The sequence below is a fragment of the Osmia bicornis genome, chromosome 7, assembly GCF_907164935.1.
Source record: "Osmia bicornis bicornis chromosome 7, iOsmBic2.1, whole genome shotgun sequence".
In the NCBI taxonomy this organism is placed as follows: Eukaryota; Metazoa; Arthropoda; class Insecta; order Hymenoptera; family Megachilidae; genus Osmia; species Osmia bicornis.
The window spans coordinates 2,955,797-2,969,548 of NC_060222.1; the positions used below are offsets into that span (position 1 = coordinate 2,955,797).

Sequence of the window (13,752 nt, forward strand, 5' to 3'; positions counted from 1 at the left end):
AGAACTTTCCTTTAGAGATTATTTATAGTTTATTGCATAAAGTTAATAAAATTAAGATATCAACGAAAGCAATTTTGCTTCCGCAATAATTCCTTCTAAGATTTCATACCGTCTAAGGTATTGAAGGCACGTTACATATGGAGCGACATGCACATGTGCATCGAGCGGCTTAAGGGTGCAAGTTAATGATTTTATGAACGTTCAATATAGACCATGAACATACACATATATGTCGACTTATATATATTTGTACATGAGTAAAGAAAGTCAGTCTGAGCAAGATGGCCGGCCGGGTGACTTCGGCCTTTTATTATTACGCGCTTTTACTTCATTTGATATTGTTAACTAGCTCGAATAATGGACTGAGGTTCGGAGACAATGCGAAAACATTGTACATCGTGGATGATGATTCGTTCGATTACAAACAACCGATTATCATCAATCGTGATGAGCATTTACATGATACCAGCGAAACGTCATCTAGTCGAATGCGCCGAGATGTTCCTCAAGCGTTCCCAAATAATAATCCAAACATTACAACAAAGGTACGTAATTGTCGTTTTTTATATTACAAGCGTTCCAGTTTTTTTGATCCTGTTCCGCCAGTAGCGATGCCATTCATCCATTATCCGCACAATTTGCGTTGTTTTTGTTTTCTTATCTTTATGGACTTGTTATTCCGCCTGTAGCAGCGATTTTAGAATTTTACGCGACAGTTAATAAGGCCGACGCATAGCGCTGCCTTTGTGCAGCGACCAGTGGAGAGCGTAATTGCGGTATTATGTCCCTTCCGGACTAAATTTAATCAATCTTGACGAAACGGAGTAGCATCATAGTCGTTCTGTTATTGACATGCAGAGGTCAGTAACCGCTCTGTATGCTTTCTTTATTTTTCTAATCAGCCTTTCTTTCCCTTTTGTATTTTTCTTTTTAATAAATGACCGATCTGTCTTTCAAATAAAGCAGTCATTGATTGTTATCGACCGCGGGATTATTTATTGATTTGGAATCGTATCAGCTGGACAAATCGAACGACCCGTTTACTCCAATTCGATATTATGATTTATGTTTCTTTGTAACTCGTAAATAAATTGTAAACAAATAAATAATGCTTGAAATGATCGTATTTATGAATTGTAATGTTCATTGAGAATTTTATCTATCTTTTTCTACTTAATAATTGCAAAAATAATTTTGTAATTTGATAAATTATGTATTATATCTATTCTTTCAATAATATTCACTTATTCTTTATTATATATCTCTCAAGAGAGTATGAATAACATACAAGTATTTGCATAATTTGTTATGTAATTGTTCATTATTGTACTAAAATAAATAAAAGTATAGAACACTTTGTCTTTAGCTGCATGCATTGTGTCAATAAATTAGACTTGTATATAATATTCTGATACTATAGTACGTGACAATTAGTCACCAGTGCATGCCATGCCTTTGAACATGTATAGAAGTACTTGTATGGGTGATAACAAAGAAGCATAATGTGTCAGCAGCTTAAGTTGATAAAGTAATTTATAGTTAGAATTTGAATATGATATTATTTATCTTGGAATACTTATCAGTCATAATTTTCTATTCAGATGAATGTTTTCTTCTTTTTTTTTAAATTTAATAAATACTTGTACCCCAGGAGCTACAACCTTGAAGTTATATAAACCCATGAAATAGCAAATAAAAGAATTGTTTAAAATTATTTTGAAAACATAATATCTTATCCGTCATTTTTAATTTTAATAATAAGGAAAGTAATTATACCATTATTATACCATTACATCATCTGTTTACTCATTTACACATGCAATGGGGATTCATTTTTCCAAGAATTGTAAACATCTATGACTCACGTTCTATGTTCATTTATTTTACTTTTACGATTTTCTGAAGTAATAATAAATATTATATCCAACCTTTGCCTTCTTTTTTTTCCTATCCCTATTGATAATGTATTTTTATCAGCATATCCTTATCTGTATTATGAACGATTTGTCTTTAAAAATAATGTTTAGAAATATCTTTCTTTTTTCAAAAGCAATGCTGACAAAATTATATAATTCATTGAGTAATAAAGATCTCATTTATTCCTATACACGTATGCTGTGTTACAGATTAATGCTTTAAATGATTCACATCAGCAATTGATGGTACATTGGGTTGGAGAAGGATCTAATGTGATAATATGTCTAGCAAGAGACAGTACACCAGTAAAACGTATGCTAGACAAATTTGCAACAGCCAGCCCCCCTACACCTAGCGCTGTGTATATAAGTTACGATTATGGTAATACATTTGTGAACAAGACAGACAAATTTCGGATTTCCTCCGAACCCGATGCACCGTATGCCACTTTGGACAAGTTCACTAATCATCCAAAGTTTTATAGATACGTGAGTCTATATTTAATGAACATAATAAAATTAACTAAATTAATTAACTATGTTCATCATTTATTATTTTCCAGTGTATCTTTGTGGACAGTTCGCATAGCTTACTGTTCATCACCCTTAACGATGGCGAAACTATTGAAAGGGTGCAAGTACCATTTCATCCAAGTGAGATCTCATTTTATGATATGCATTATAGAGTTATTATTGCTCTTGACAAAGTTGATCCAATGCGAAAAGTAAATTTCTATACTTTTTATTAACACAAGTATTCCTCTCTCCTCATTATTTTATTCATATTATCGTTATCGTTTTTTTATATAGTTGTGGTTATCAAGGGATGCTGGATTTACCTGGATACCAATATATCAATACGTAAAAGCATTCTTCTGGTCTCCTTTGCCAGCATTAATCGTGGAACGTATCGAACCATCTGGGCTGAACAGTGTTTGGCAATTAGATTTGGAATACTGGATGTCAACAAAATTCAATGAGGAATTCACGGTCGTCATCACAAACGTCGAAGACTTTCAAATTCGAGGCGATTATAGATTCGCGACAATGAAGAAGGTGTGTAATAAACACTTTCTTATATTAAATCGTACGTAAAATTTAATTGAAATCAATGTACGAACAAAGAAATTCTTTTCTAAACAGAATGGAACAGATAATTTAGATCTCTACGTCTCCTACAAGTATAGCTATTTCGTCAAGGCTGAATTCAGCACAGAATTACCAATTAAAGCTTATCACATCGTTGACGTGTCGCATAATAGAGTCTTTGTCACAGCTTCTCACAATGAAACCCAAGTGAATCTCTATATATCGGAAATGATAGATAAAAAAAGAGCAACATTCACATTATCTCTCAAGGGAATCTTAACGTTTTTCCCCAATAATACTTGGAAAGACAGTTGGTTGAAGTGAGTACCGGATGTTTCACATAATATCGTGCAGTTATTTCTCGATAAATAATTAAAACCTATTTTTATACCATTTTCAGTGAAGTGGTCGACGAGGCATTTACAGATTTATACAAAGTTGAAGGTCTTCGTGGTATTTATATAGCGTCGCAAGTGAAAGGTACACCGAAATCAGGCTCAATTGGACCTGAGCATTTGGTATCAGTGATAACCTTCGACCACGGCGCGACGTGGAATCCCATAAGACCACCAACCTCGAATTACGAAGGATTTTATATTCAGTGTCCGAAAAACTGTTCGTTGCATTTAAGCCAACGTTTCAGCCAATTGTATCCTGTAACGAGATCCGTCTCTATTATGAGCTCAAAATCCGCTCCTGGTATCATAATGGCTACCGGAGTTATAGGGCCAAATCTCAAAGGACATCCCGCTCTGTACGTATCCAGAGATGCCGGTCTCACGTGGACACAAGTCCTCAAGGATTACTATTTCTTCAACATGGGTAATCACGGTGGTTTATTGGTGGCTGTTAAGTATTTCAAATCGCGAGGTGAAACCAGAGATATTTCCTATTCCACCGACGAGGGTGAAACCTGGCAATCGTACGAGTTCAACGAGAAAATGTTGCGACTATATGGTTTGATGACCGAACCTGGAGAGAATACAACAGTGTTCACGATGTTTGGTTCCGCGAGCGGTCAACATCAATGGTTGATCATCAAAGTTGATCTGAGAAACGTGTTCGAGAGAGATTGCGAAGAGGAGGACTTCAAGTTCTGGTCTCCGTCGAGCCCGGACCAACCGTGGATGACGTGCGTGTTGGGTCGTAAAGTGACCTATCAACGAAGAGCTGCACGAGCCAATTGTTACATCGACGTGGATTACGATCGTCCAGTAAAAACAGAAATATGTCCCTGCGATTACAACGACTATCAATGCGACTTCGGGTTTGTCCGAATTGGAAATCCCTATCAATGCATTCGCGATAGGTCTGTACTTTTCTACAATCCCTATGCTGTACCGGTAAACTGCGAACCCGGGAAGTTCTATAATCGAACGAAGGGATACATAAAGATAGCCGATGACGAGTGCGTCGGTGGTTTGGCTAGAAACTTTGAACCTGACGAAATTCCGTGTCCTATAGGAGAGAAGTCAGAGTTCCTGCTAGTGGCTCAACGGGAACATATATCTCGTATAGATCTGGTGGAAGAAAAGTTAGAAACATTGCCGGTTCACGATTTGAAGAACGTGATAGCCATAGAATTCGACATGAAGAACAATTGTCTGTACTGGGCAGATATCGTGAACGACACGATTGGCAGACAGTGTTTCAAGAATGGTACTAGTTATCCTGAGATTTTGGTGGAAGTCGACTTGAGTTCCATCGAGGGAATGGCATTGGATTGGGTATCTAATCTTTTGTATTTCGTGGATGGCGTGAAGATGAGGATTCAAGTGATCAGAACGGATATATCGATTGCTGGACGAATGCGAAGAACCATTCTAGGACCCAATAATCTCCAGAAACCTAGAGGCATCGCGGTTCACCCTATGAATGGTTACATGTTCTGGACCGATTGGGCACCGGGTAACGCTTCAGTTTCGAGAGCGAATCTGGATGGGACAGAAGTGAAACGGCTGTTCGTGGAACCCACCGTTGATTGGCCGAATGGAATAACAATTGATCACATATCGGAGCGGATCTATTGGGTGGATGCTAGGCAGGATTACATAGGATCGAGCGATTTCGACGGGAAGAAATTTAAAAAGATTATCTCAAAGAACGATCGAGTATCGCATCCTTTCGCCGTTGCGGTCTTCAAAGACAACATGTATTGGGACGATTGGAAACAATCAATGATATTCGTCGCGGACAAGGATCACGGTTTGGGAATATCAACGATCATCGGTCAGTTACCTGGTTTGATGGATCTGAAAGTGTTTGCCCACAGTATTCAGATGGGTACCAATGCTTGCGCCAATAGCACCTGTTCGCACATATGCGTGGGCGCGCCTCACGATGGACACGTGTGTCTCTGTCCGGATGGAATGGAGATGGTCGGGGGTAAATGTATGTGTCCAGGTGGTATCACACCGTACGCGAATTCCACGTGCCCTCAGGTAGCCTCCACCTGCGCACCGAATCAATTCGCTTGTCAGAACAATGTGTGCATCCCGGCATCCTGGCGATGCGACAAGGACAACGATTGCGGGGATAAATCAGACGAGATCAATTGCACTAGGGTCACCTGCGATCCGAACAATTTCAAGTGCGACGTCACCAAGTGCATCCCACGGTACTGGGTCTGCGATATCGATCAGGATTGCAAGGATGGCACCGACGAGTTAAATTGCAAATACTCGGATTGCACGGAATCCCAGTTTACCTGCGGCAACGGTAGATGCATAAATCACAGATGGCGTTGCGACGGTGAAGACGATTGCGGTGATTATTCCGATGAAAACAACTGCACGAAAAACGTACCACCGAGCACCTGTAGATCCGACGAGATCCTCTGCAAACACGAGCACGCGTGTATACCGACTGGATGGAAATGCGACGGCGAGCCAGACTGCGAGGACGGCATGGACGAAAATGAATGCAATAAGATGGTTTGCGAAAGTTGGCAGTTCACCTGTAATCTATCACAGGCCAAGCATCGATGCATTTACAATTCGTGGGTCTGCGACGGGGATGAAGACTGTTCGGATGGTTCAGACGAGGCGAATTGCACCACTACCGTGCAGTCAGCCACCCTGGCCCCGATTCTGCCCAGCAGTCCCTGCAATAACTGGATGTTCATGTGCAACAACAAGAAATGCGTGCCCTATTGGTGGAAATGCGACACCGTCGACGATTGCGGCGACGATTCCGATGAAATCGGCTGCGGTAACGACGAGGTCGACGAGTGGACAGCACTGTACATGACTACCGAACAACCTAAAGTCTGTCAGGAACACGAGTTCCAGTGCTTAAACGGCAAATGTATACACGACGCGTGGGTCTGCGACGGTACGAAGGATTGCGCTTCAGGAGAAGACGAGTCCCATTGCGACGGAGTTCCGGCCTCCTGCAGAGAGAATCAGTTCATGTGTAGAATGGACGGTACCTGCATACTCGCGACCGGTGTTTGCAACGGTGTGGAAGAATGCCCTGACGGCAGTGACGAGTTAGGCTGTTCCCGAGAGCAGCATTCTAGCCCAGCAGCCACGCCATCCTGCTATGCCGGCTTGTTCCCTTGCGACGAGACGCGATGCTTCCCCCTGGCCGCGTACTGCGACGGCAACCAGGATTGCATGGACGGATTCGATGAAAGCAACTGCGAAAAGAACAGTTCATTGGTTTATCAGCTTCTCGTGATGGGATTGGACGAGCGTTCGGTGAACGCTAGCAGCGTTTTCCTCTTCTGGTGGATGCCAGTGCCCGTTAACGTCACCTTCGAGTTCCTGCCCTCTATAGCCTTAGCGGAACCAGGCGCTAACTGGACCAACGCCAGCGAATGGATCGAGGACATGGAGTATCAGTTCAATAATCTTAAACCGTACACTCGTTACAATCTTACGGTCCATGTTAGGCTAAAGGGTCAGAACGTAGTATTCCCGCCTACTAAGTATCTAGCAGTGACGACCGGTGAGGGCGTCCCCTCCGAACCATGGAACGTAACCGTGACCCAGAAAAATGGAACCAAGGTGGAGGTCACTTGGCAACCACCCCGTCATCCCAATGGACTCATTACCAGATACGAAATTTTTGTAACACCGCCTATACCCCCGATGCGATTCTTCTGGCAAAAGACTTCGGCAGTTATAGACATAGCGTTCGAGGCAGGTAAGAAGTACTACTTCTACGTGATAGCTAAGAACAGGGATCACGAGTCAGCCTCCTCGAACGTGGCTACGTTTACCTTCGACGGTTCAGCCAACATCGACAACATCGAGAACCTCGAGGTGGTTGCGACGACCAATCACTCGGTCACATTATCCTGGAAGGCGATCAAGGACGTCGACAGTTATCACGTCACTCCAAGAGCTCCGTCTCATTATCCTGCACTGCAGACGATCTCTACTCTGGAGAATCACTTGGAGGTTACGAAATTAGCTCCTGGTACCAAGTACTCATTCGAGGTTGGAGCCATGAAGAAGAAGTACGTTGGAAAGGTGACGGCGATAATCGCTACCACGCAAGGTGTTTCTTTGCCAACGATCACAAAGCTGCAAGCTCATCTGGTTAAACCCCATGGAACCACTGTAAAGCTCACTTGGGATCCACCGAAGAGCACCAGGAAGATCAAATGGCAATACGCGATTCATTATGCTATTAATATGTCGGAGTTCTTCAAAGGTAATTATTTGTAGAGAATTATAGACTTATCTTCTTTGCTTTATGCTAACGAAGAGGTGATTGTTCACAGAGTATAAACTTCTGACGACAAACCTGTCGGTGACTATTAAGGACCTGGAGGCTTGCGAGTCTTACGTGTTCTCAGTGGGTGTTAACGGAGATTACGGTGCTGGTCCTCTGAGTCAACCTGTCACAGTGCTGACGCATTATAATCAGCGGGCTCCGCCGAAGAAATTGAGGGTCAGCGCGACGGACAAACCGAATAGTATAATCGTTTCTTGGAGCGCTAGTTGCCCCACCATCGACGAACCCATCAGATACACGGTAAGGACAATCTAGATCGAAGATCTAGTTCTTTCTTTATTAATCCGCTTAAAAATTGTATCGTTGTTCGTTTCAGATCAGCATGACAGAATTGACCCTGAACAAGACCTTCGTGGTGACCCTAGCACCCACCAAGGAGACACTCATGAAGCACACTTTCAACAGCATCAAACACAGCGGCAAATATCGAATCAGCGTGGCTACGGACGTTGAGAATGCTATATCTAGACAGCCAGTCATCTACACAGCTCCTATAATCTTGCCACCTCATCAGGTGAAAGTTCTACACGAGAACGAGGGATTCCTCGTCTTCTGGCAAGAACACGATTTACCGGAAAGCATAAAGACTGACAAGTATCACTATGAAATTTTGATGGTGGAAGGACACACGATGAACGAGTCGCTTGCTAAGGTATTCAAGGTCGAACAACCGCCTTATACCTTCAAGGATGTGAAGCCTGATGTAATTTATTCGTTTGCCGTTCGTTTGGTCACCGAGGAGGGGTACATGAGTCCTTTGAGCGAGACCTTCAGCACCAGAAATCTTGGAGGTAATTAGTTTGTCGCAAAGATTGCGCTATTTGTTTCTAGGTTCCTGTTCTCGATGGTTAATCTGATTTCGAATGATTTATTTCAGAGGTATCCTCGTTACCAGTGACCATGAACACGTCGAACATCCTCTCGTTTGCTATACCAATCTGTCTATTGATCGTGGCATTGGGATCTGCATTGGCATACTTTATTGTGAGACACAGAAGGTTGAGTAATAGTTTCACTCAATTTGCTAACAGTCACTATGATACCAGACGTGGACAGGCGACTTTCCCAGGAACTACAGATGGTTTAGGTGAGTTTCTTCGATATTTAATTCAATTCATTGCTGACAGCAAGTGTCACAGCGGATGCCACCCTCTCTAAGAGACTATAACCAGATATTTTTCTTCTTTTTTTTACAGAAGAAGAAGACAGTCCCGTGATCCGAGGGTTCTCCGACGACGAACCATTGGTGATAGCATAGGCTCAAAATCAACACATGACAAACGTCCACAATGAACCATACACGTATAACACGAACGCATAATACACCTATAATATATATATACATATATATATATTTACATGTTAGGAAAAATGTGCCAAGACACTATTAATACGATAAAGTTCGAGTATATATTTAGGTAAGACGACCTGATCATAAAGGTGGAAAGCTTTTATGAAAGTGGCTCAAGACTGACATACGTACATACACACATACACACAGAGAAATATAACCAAACACTAATCCTAGTTAGTACAGATCGATTAAAATGGGCTGCTCAGAGCACTTACATGAAAGCTTTACGAGATGAAACGTGAAATTTATATCACCCCTACATCGTAGAGTACTAATTATGTACGTGTAGATTTGAGGGTAACGCAGGCTTCTTTCTGTAGAGGGCGACACCTCTCAACACTTGTCTTCTTTGTTCTTCAGAGAACTTGGAGAGACTTCTATGTTATTTTTATTAATCAAATTTTACGCTATTCTTTTAAATATTATTTTACAACGCCTGAAGCCTTTTTGTTTAAAACTTTATACGTGTAATTTTAACTTACTGACTGAAAGCGTACGGGAACAAGTCTAAATTAGGCTCCTCCCCATCTACATTTATTCTTAGCCAAAGGAAGCCTACATTACACCCAGGTGTACATGATAGATTGATTAAGTATACGGACGATTAAGTCTACGTCACATTGGCGAGCTATTAAAAGGTGGAAATTGTTGTTTTGTTAAGATACGTTTATGTAAAAATCGGATGAAGAGTGTGCAAGAGAGAGAGTGAAAAAGGAAGAGAAGATAAAGAGGAATCTGTACATATAGTAAATATTTTGTACGAAGAGCAGAACTTTTCAAGCTTTTTCCAAGAGATGCCATACATGAAGTTGACACAAATTTGTACTATATGCATAATAACGAAAAGACTGTCTTCTTCGCTTGTTCTTTTATCGTCATTGTTTTTTTTTATTCGAGTGCAGAGATTTTCATCGCGTTTTATCTTTCGACAAAATTTTTTTACCACGAGCCTGCATTTATTCACGCTCTGCCTCCGTACCTATTTTATTTTATATTTGTAATAAATCCTTTTATAAGTGAAAACACCAAATAATATCTTATTCGTGTGGCGCATGCAATTTGTAAGCGAGTCATCACCCGTGGCGATGATGAAGGATTTTGATATTTTAGCGTTTAATTTTGAGCCGGAAGTCGAAACGAGCCAAATCGGAAACCATCGTCCCGTATAACTTGATCGAAATTTTATATTTTTAAGCGTTCGTATATTGTCGCTCGCGTGTATTCTACTTTTTAAATGTTTCTTCGCGGGATTATCCTGTACGTTACGGTGTAAATAAGGGATTCAGAAATGTGTAATTTGGATGTAACATTGATCTAGAAGAAAAGAATCATTCCTCTGTGAAACCGCGAACGCCGTCACCGTTTTTTATACGACCCTCGAGCGGAAAGTATAGCTAGGTAGAAACATGAAATTTTTGCAGAAATATTTTCTATTCCGTTCAAACTTGATTGCAAAGAGAGTAACGAACAATTTTAATCATTCAACAGGACTAAGATTCTTTGGAACAAGAAACAGGAAGCGTTCAGCAGTATTATCAGGGTGTCTGTTTCAAAATGTTTGAAGATTTTTAAGATCGGTTTAGTCTCATTAACACTGTTCCCTCAAATGTAATTAATTCCTGATGAGTTTTATTTTAAAATTCAGTTTCTACCCTTTCAACTAATGTTAACTAAATGAATTTTTTAACGTTTCTGATTTATTTTGAGTAATTATTTATAAGTTAGAAGTTACGAGTGTTTCGAGATTATAGCTTGAGATTATTCCAAGTAATTCGGTTTGATTGTCAACGCAATGAAAGAGAGAACAAGAACGATGGATTCGAAAAAGAAATTTTCGATGCAGTTTGTATTTTGTGAGATCGACTATATCGATGAAGTATAGCTTGTACGTGTAAATCTCAAGGGTTATAGCAATATAACAGTGATATATACATAATATATAAATATCTATGCGTATACATATAATATATTTGCGTGTAAATAAATGGATTTAAGGCACAGAGTACCATGAATTTATTTTGATGAAAGGAGTACCCTATTCCATATTGGATTGATTTAATCCCAAGGAAGTTTTCAGAAGAAACTATATCTTTATTTTGAAGTAATGAAATAACGGTGTCGAAAACCTCGAATTATCCTCAACGGAAGTGCTTAGTCTCCCAAGAAGCGGGCCCATTGTGGAATCGGTCAAACGTCTGTTTCATCGTTCTACTTTTTAGTAACTCGACAAAGAACACTTCCGCCGGAAGAGCCATCCAGTTGCCAAATTACCGTTCTCTAATCGCAGGAAACAAAAAAAAAAAATCGACCGATTTCTTATTTGGGTTAAAATGCAACATGCAATGGAACTAAAAATAAATTCTAATTCCAATTCAAATCATTTTCTAATTATGTGAAATTACGGATAAAAAGAATTAGATTAAAATTAAGTAATATTAGATACTTGACAATTTTAATAAAGCCAGAAGAAATGGCCCACCCCTAAAATATTCTAATTATCCCAATAATTACCCTAATGACCCTCCAACGCCTGCAAAATGTTAATTAACATTACAGAACAAACGGAGCTCATTTATCTGATTGTGGAATCGTTTGTTTCCACCATCAAACGACTTTCATTTGCCAAGTTTGCGGTAAGGGAAGATTAGCATGAAAACTCTTTAAGATCGCGTTCGATGCGTCGTTACGCTAACAGACGTCTGTCTGTAACTATTTAACAAATCTGGGCTACGCACGTGTAAATGTACCGTAATAATAATTGTTTCCTTAATTACTGGTGCTTATGCGAACAGCTCGCTCATCGCGCTTTTTACAAGAAGCGAGAGCGGTTCCTTTGAACGTTCTAGCGAGGTCCACGCGAGAATAATGATTCGCTATTGTTCGAGGATGCTTGTAAGTAATTAAGCGAATTTTTCGACGGAAATTGCACGCGAAAGTGTATAATAATTACAAATCTTCAAATCGTTTTAGAGACATTTTGTAATTTAATTACATTCAGTAATTAATTTTGCAGAATAATCTGTGAAAATATTTTGTCCCAAATAAGAATTTCTTCAGTTTTTCAAAATAACTACTTTACGTGGAAATAAAGAGAATCATGAATCGATGATTTCAACGCATGACTGTTTCCTTTCTTCGAAATTGTTAGCCCCGTTTTAGTATATTTATGGATTGCTGTGTAATTTTCTTTCAATTTAGCACCGGCGTGTTCAATAAACTCTACGTCATACGTTTAACACGAATCACGGAAACATTTTATCGCGGAAATCGTTTACTTTTTGCTATTAATTCGTTCGTGTTCAAGCGTGACTATCCGCGCGATCATCTTATCAAGATCATGACGACAATCGCGGCGAGTTAAATAGTGCAGAAAGATCAATAAGCGTGAGATGAAATTCTATTAGAAGATAAATTTGATGACTTAATGTGTTTGAAATATGTGATTCAATTAAGATTCAAGTTTCACTTGCCAATTTCTAATTCTATACATTCGAAAGTTAATATTAGTTATTATACATTTGAAAGTTATTGCAATATACCTATTCACGTGCTCGAAGCAGGTCCAGCTCACAGTACACGAACCTCGACCGAAACGTTTGAAGAACTGGAAACAACTGAGCTCCGACCTTGCGTCGAGCGCGCGAATTTGTAAACATATCCTGACTCGTCACCGTTGAACGGGTTATAGATATTAAATAAAATATTCTTTTCTAAGTGCCATTTTCCCTAGGATACCATCTTTGCACTGTATAAAAAACAATATACAAATAATTCAATATCCAATTAAAATTTAGTATTAATAACAAGATACATAAATATTAAATAAAAATTTTTCGTTAGGTACCATTTTCCCTGGAGTGCCATTTTTGGCACTATACACAAAAACTAATATATTTTTTATAATTTATTTACCTTTTGAATCTGTCAAAATGGTAAACGTTGAAAGTCCATTAACGCCCAAGTGTTAAACGAAAAAGAACCGGACTCTTTTCCTTTTGTTTTACTTCTGCCACCTACATCATGTACCACTTCACCCGACCAATTGTTGAACAGAAGAAACGAAACGTCCCTTCCGTCCAAAACGCTAGCCAACACCGGTCGACTTTGAATATCGACACGAATCTCCACTTTCGAGGAGCGGTACCATTATTCACGAGAATGGTGTTACCAGTTAAACGTGAGAATCGTGAGAACGAGATGAGCAAGGAGGATGAAACGCATAGCTAAATAAAAGAAGAAGAGGAAGAAGAAGACGAGGAAGAATAGAACCGGTAGGTAGAGGATCTCTGGTGCAACGACGAGGATATCACGACTACGAACAGCAAGGACACGAAGAGAGTAGCTTCCCAAGCGAAAGAAGGGATATCCGAGTCCCCACTATTAAATGGCTCGACTTCGACGCGGAAAGGAGAAGCTTCATCGGGGGCGGTGGAACACTATCCAGCCTCAGTGCAATTTCGACACTCGTCTAGTTATCAAGAATTGATTACTATTATCCTGGGTCCTCAAGAAACAGGACCTTCTTGACATTCCCCAGGAACGTTACAGTGCTTCGAAGTGATGAAGAATCAAAGGGACCATCGAAGGACCCTGAAGAGACAAGAAGTTTCGTTTGCTGTTTAGGAGACTGAGTCCTGTGAGGTAATT

At 40.0% G+C, this 13,752-nt stretch overlaps 1 protein-coding gene across 1 annotated transcript; it reads left to right on the forward strand.

Moving 5' to 3' along the window:
• The first annotated feature begins 273 nt into the window (after positions 1–273).
• On the forward strand, positions 274–11,108 carry LOC114872816 (sortilin-related receptor-like). Its single transcript, XM_029180465.2, has 10 exons — positions 274–545; positions 2,127–2,405; positions 2,480–2,641; positions 2,727–2,972; positions 3,060–3,325; positions 3,406–7,667; positions 7,738–7,991; positions 8,068–8,542; positions 8,629–8,838; positions 8,948–11,108. Exons 1-10 carry the CDS (start codon positions 282–284, stop codon positions 9,007–9,009), a joined length of 6,480 nt encoding a protein of 2,159 aa, XP_029036298.1. The 5' UTR covers positions 274–281; the 3' UTR covers positions 9,010–11,108.
• Positions 11,109–13,752: the final 2,644 nt, after the last annotated feature.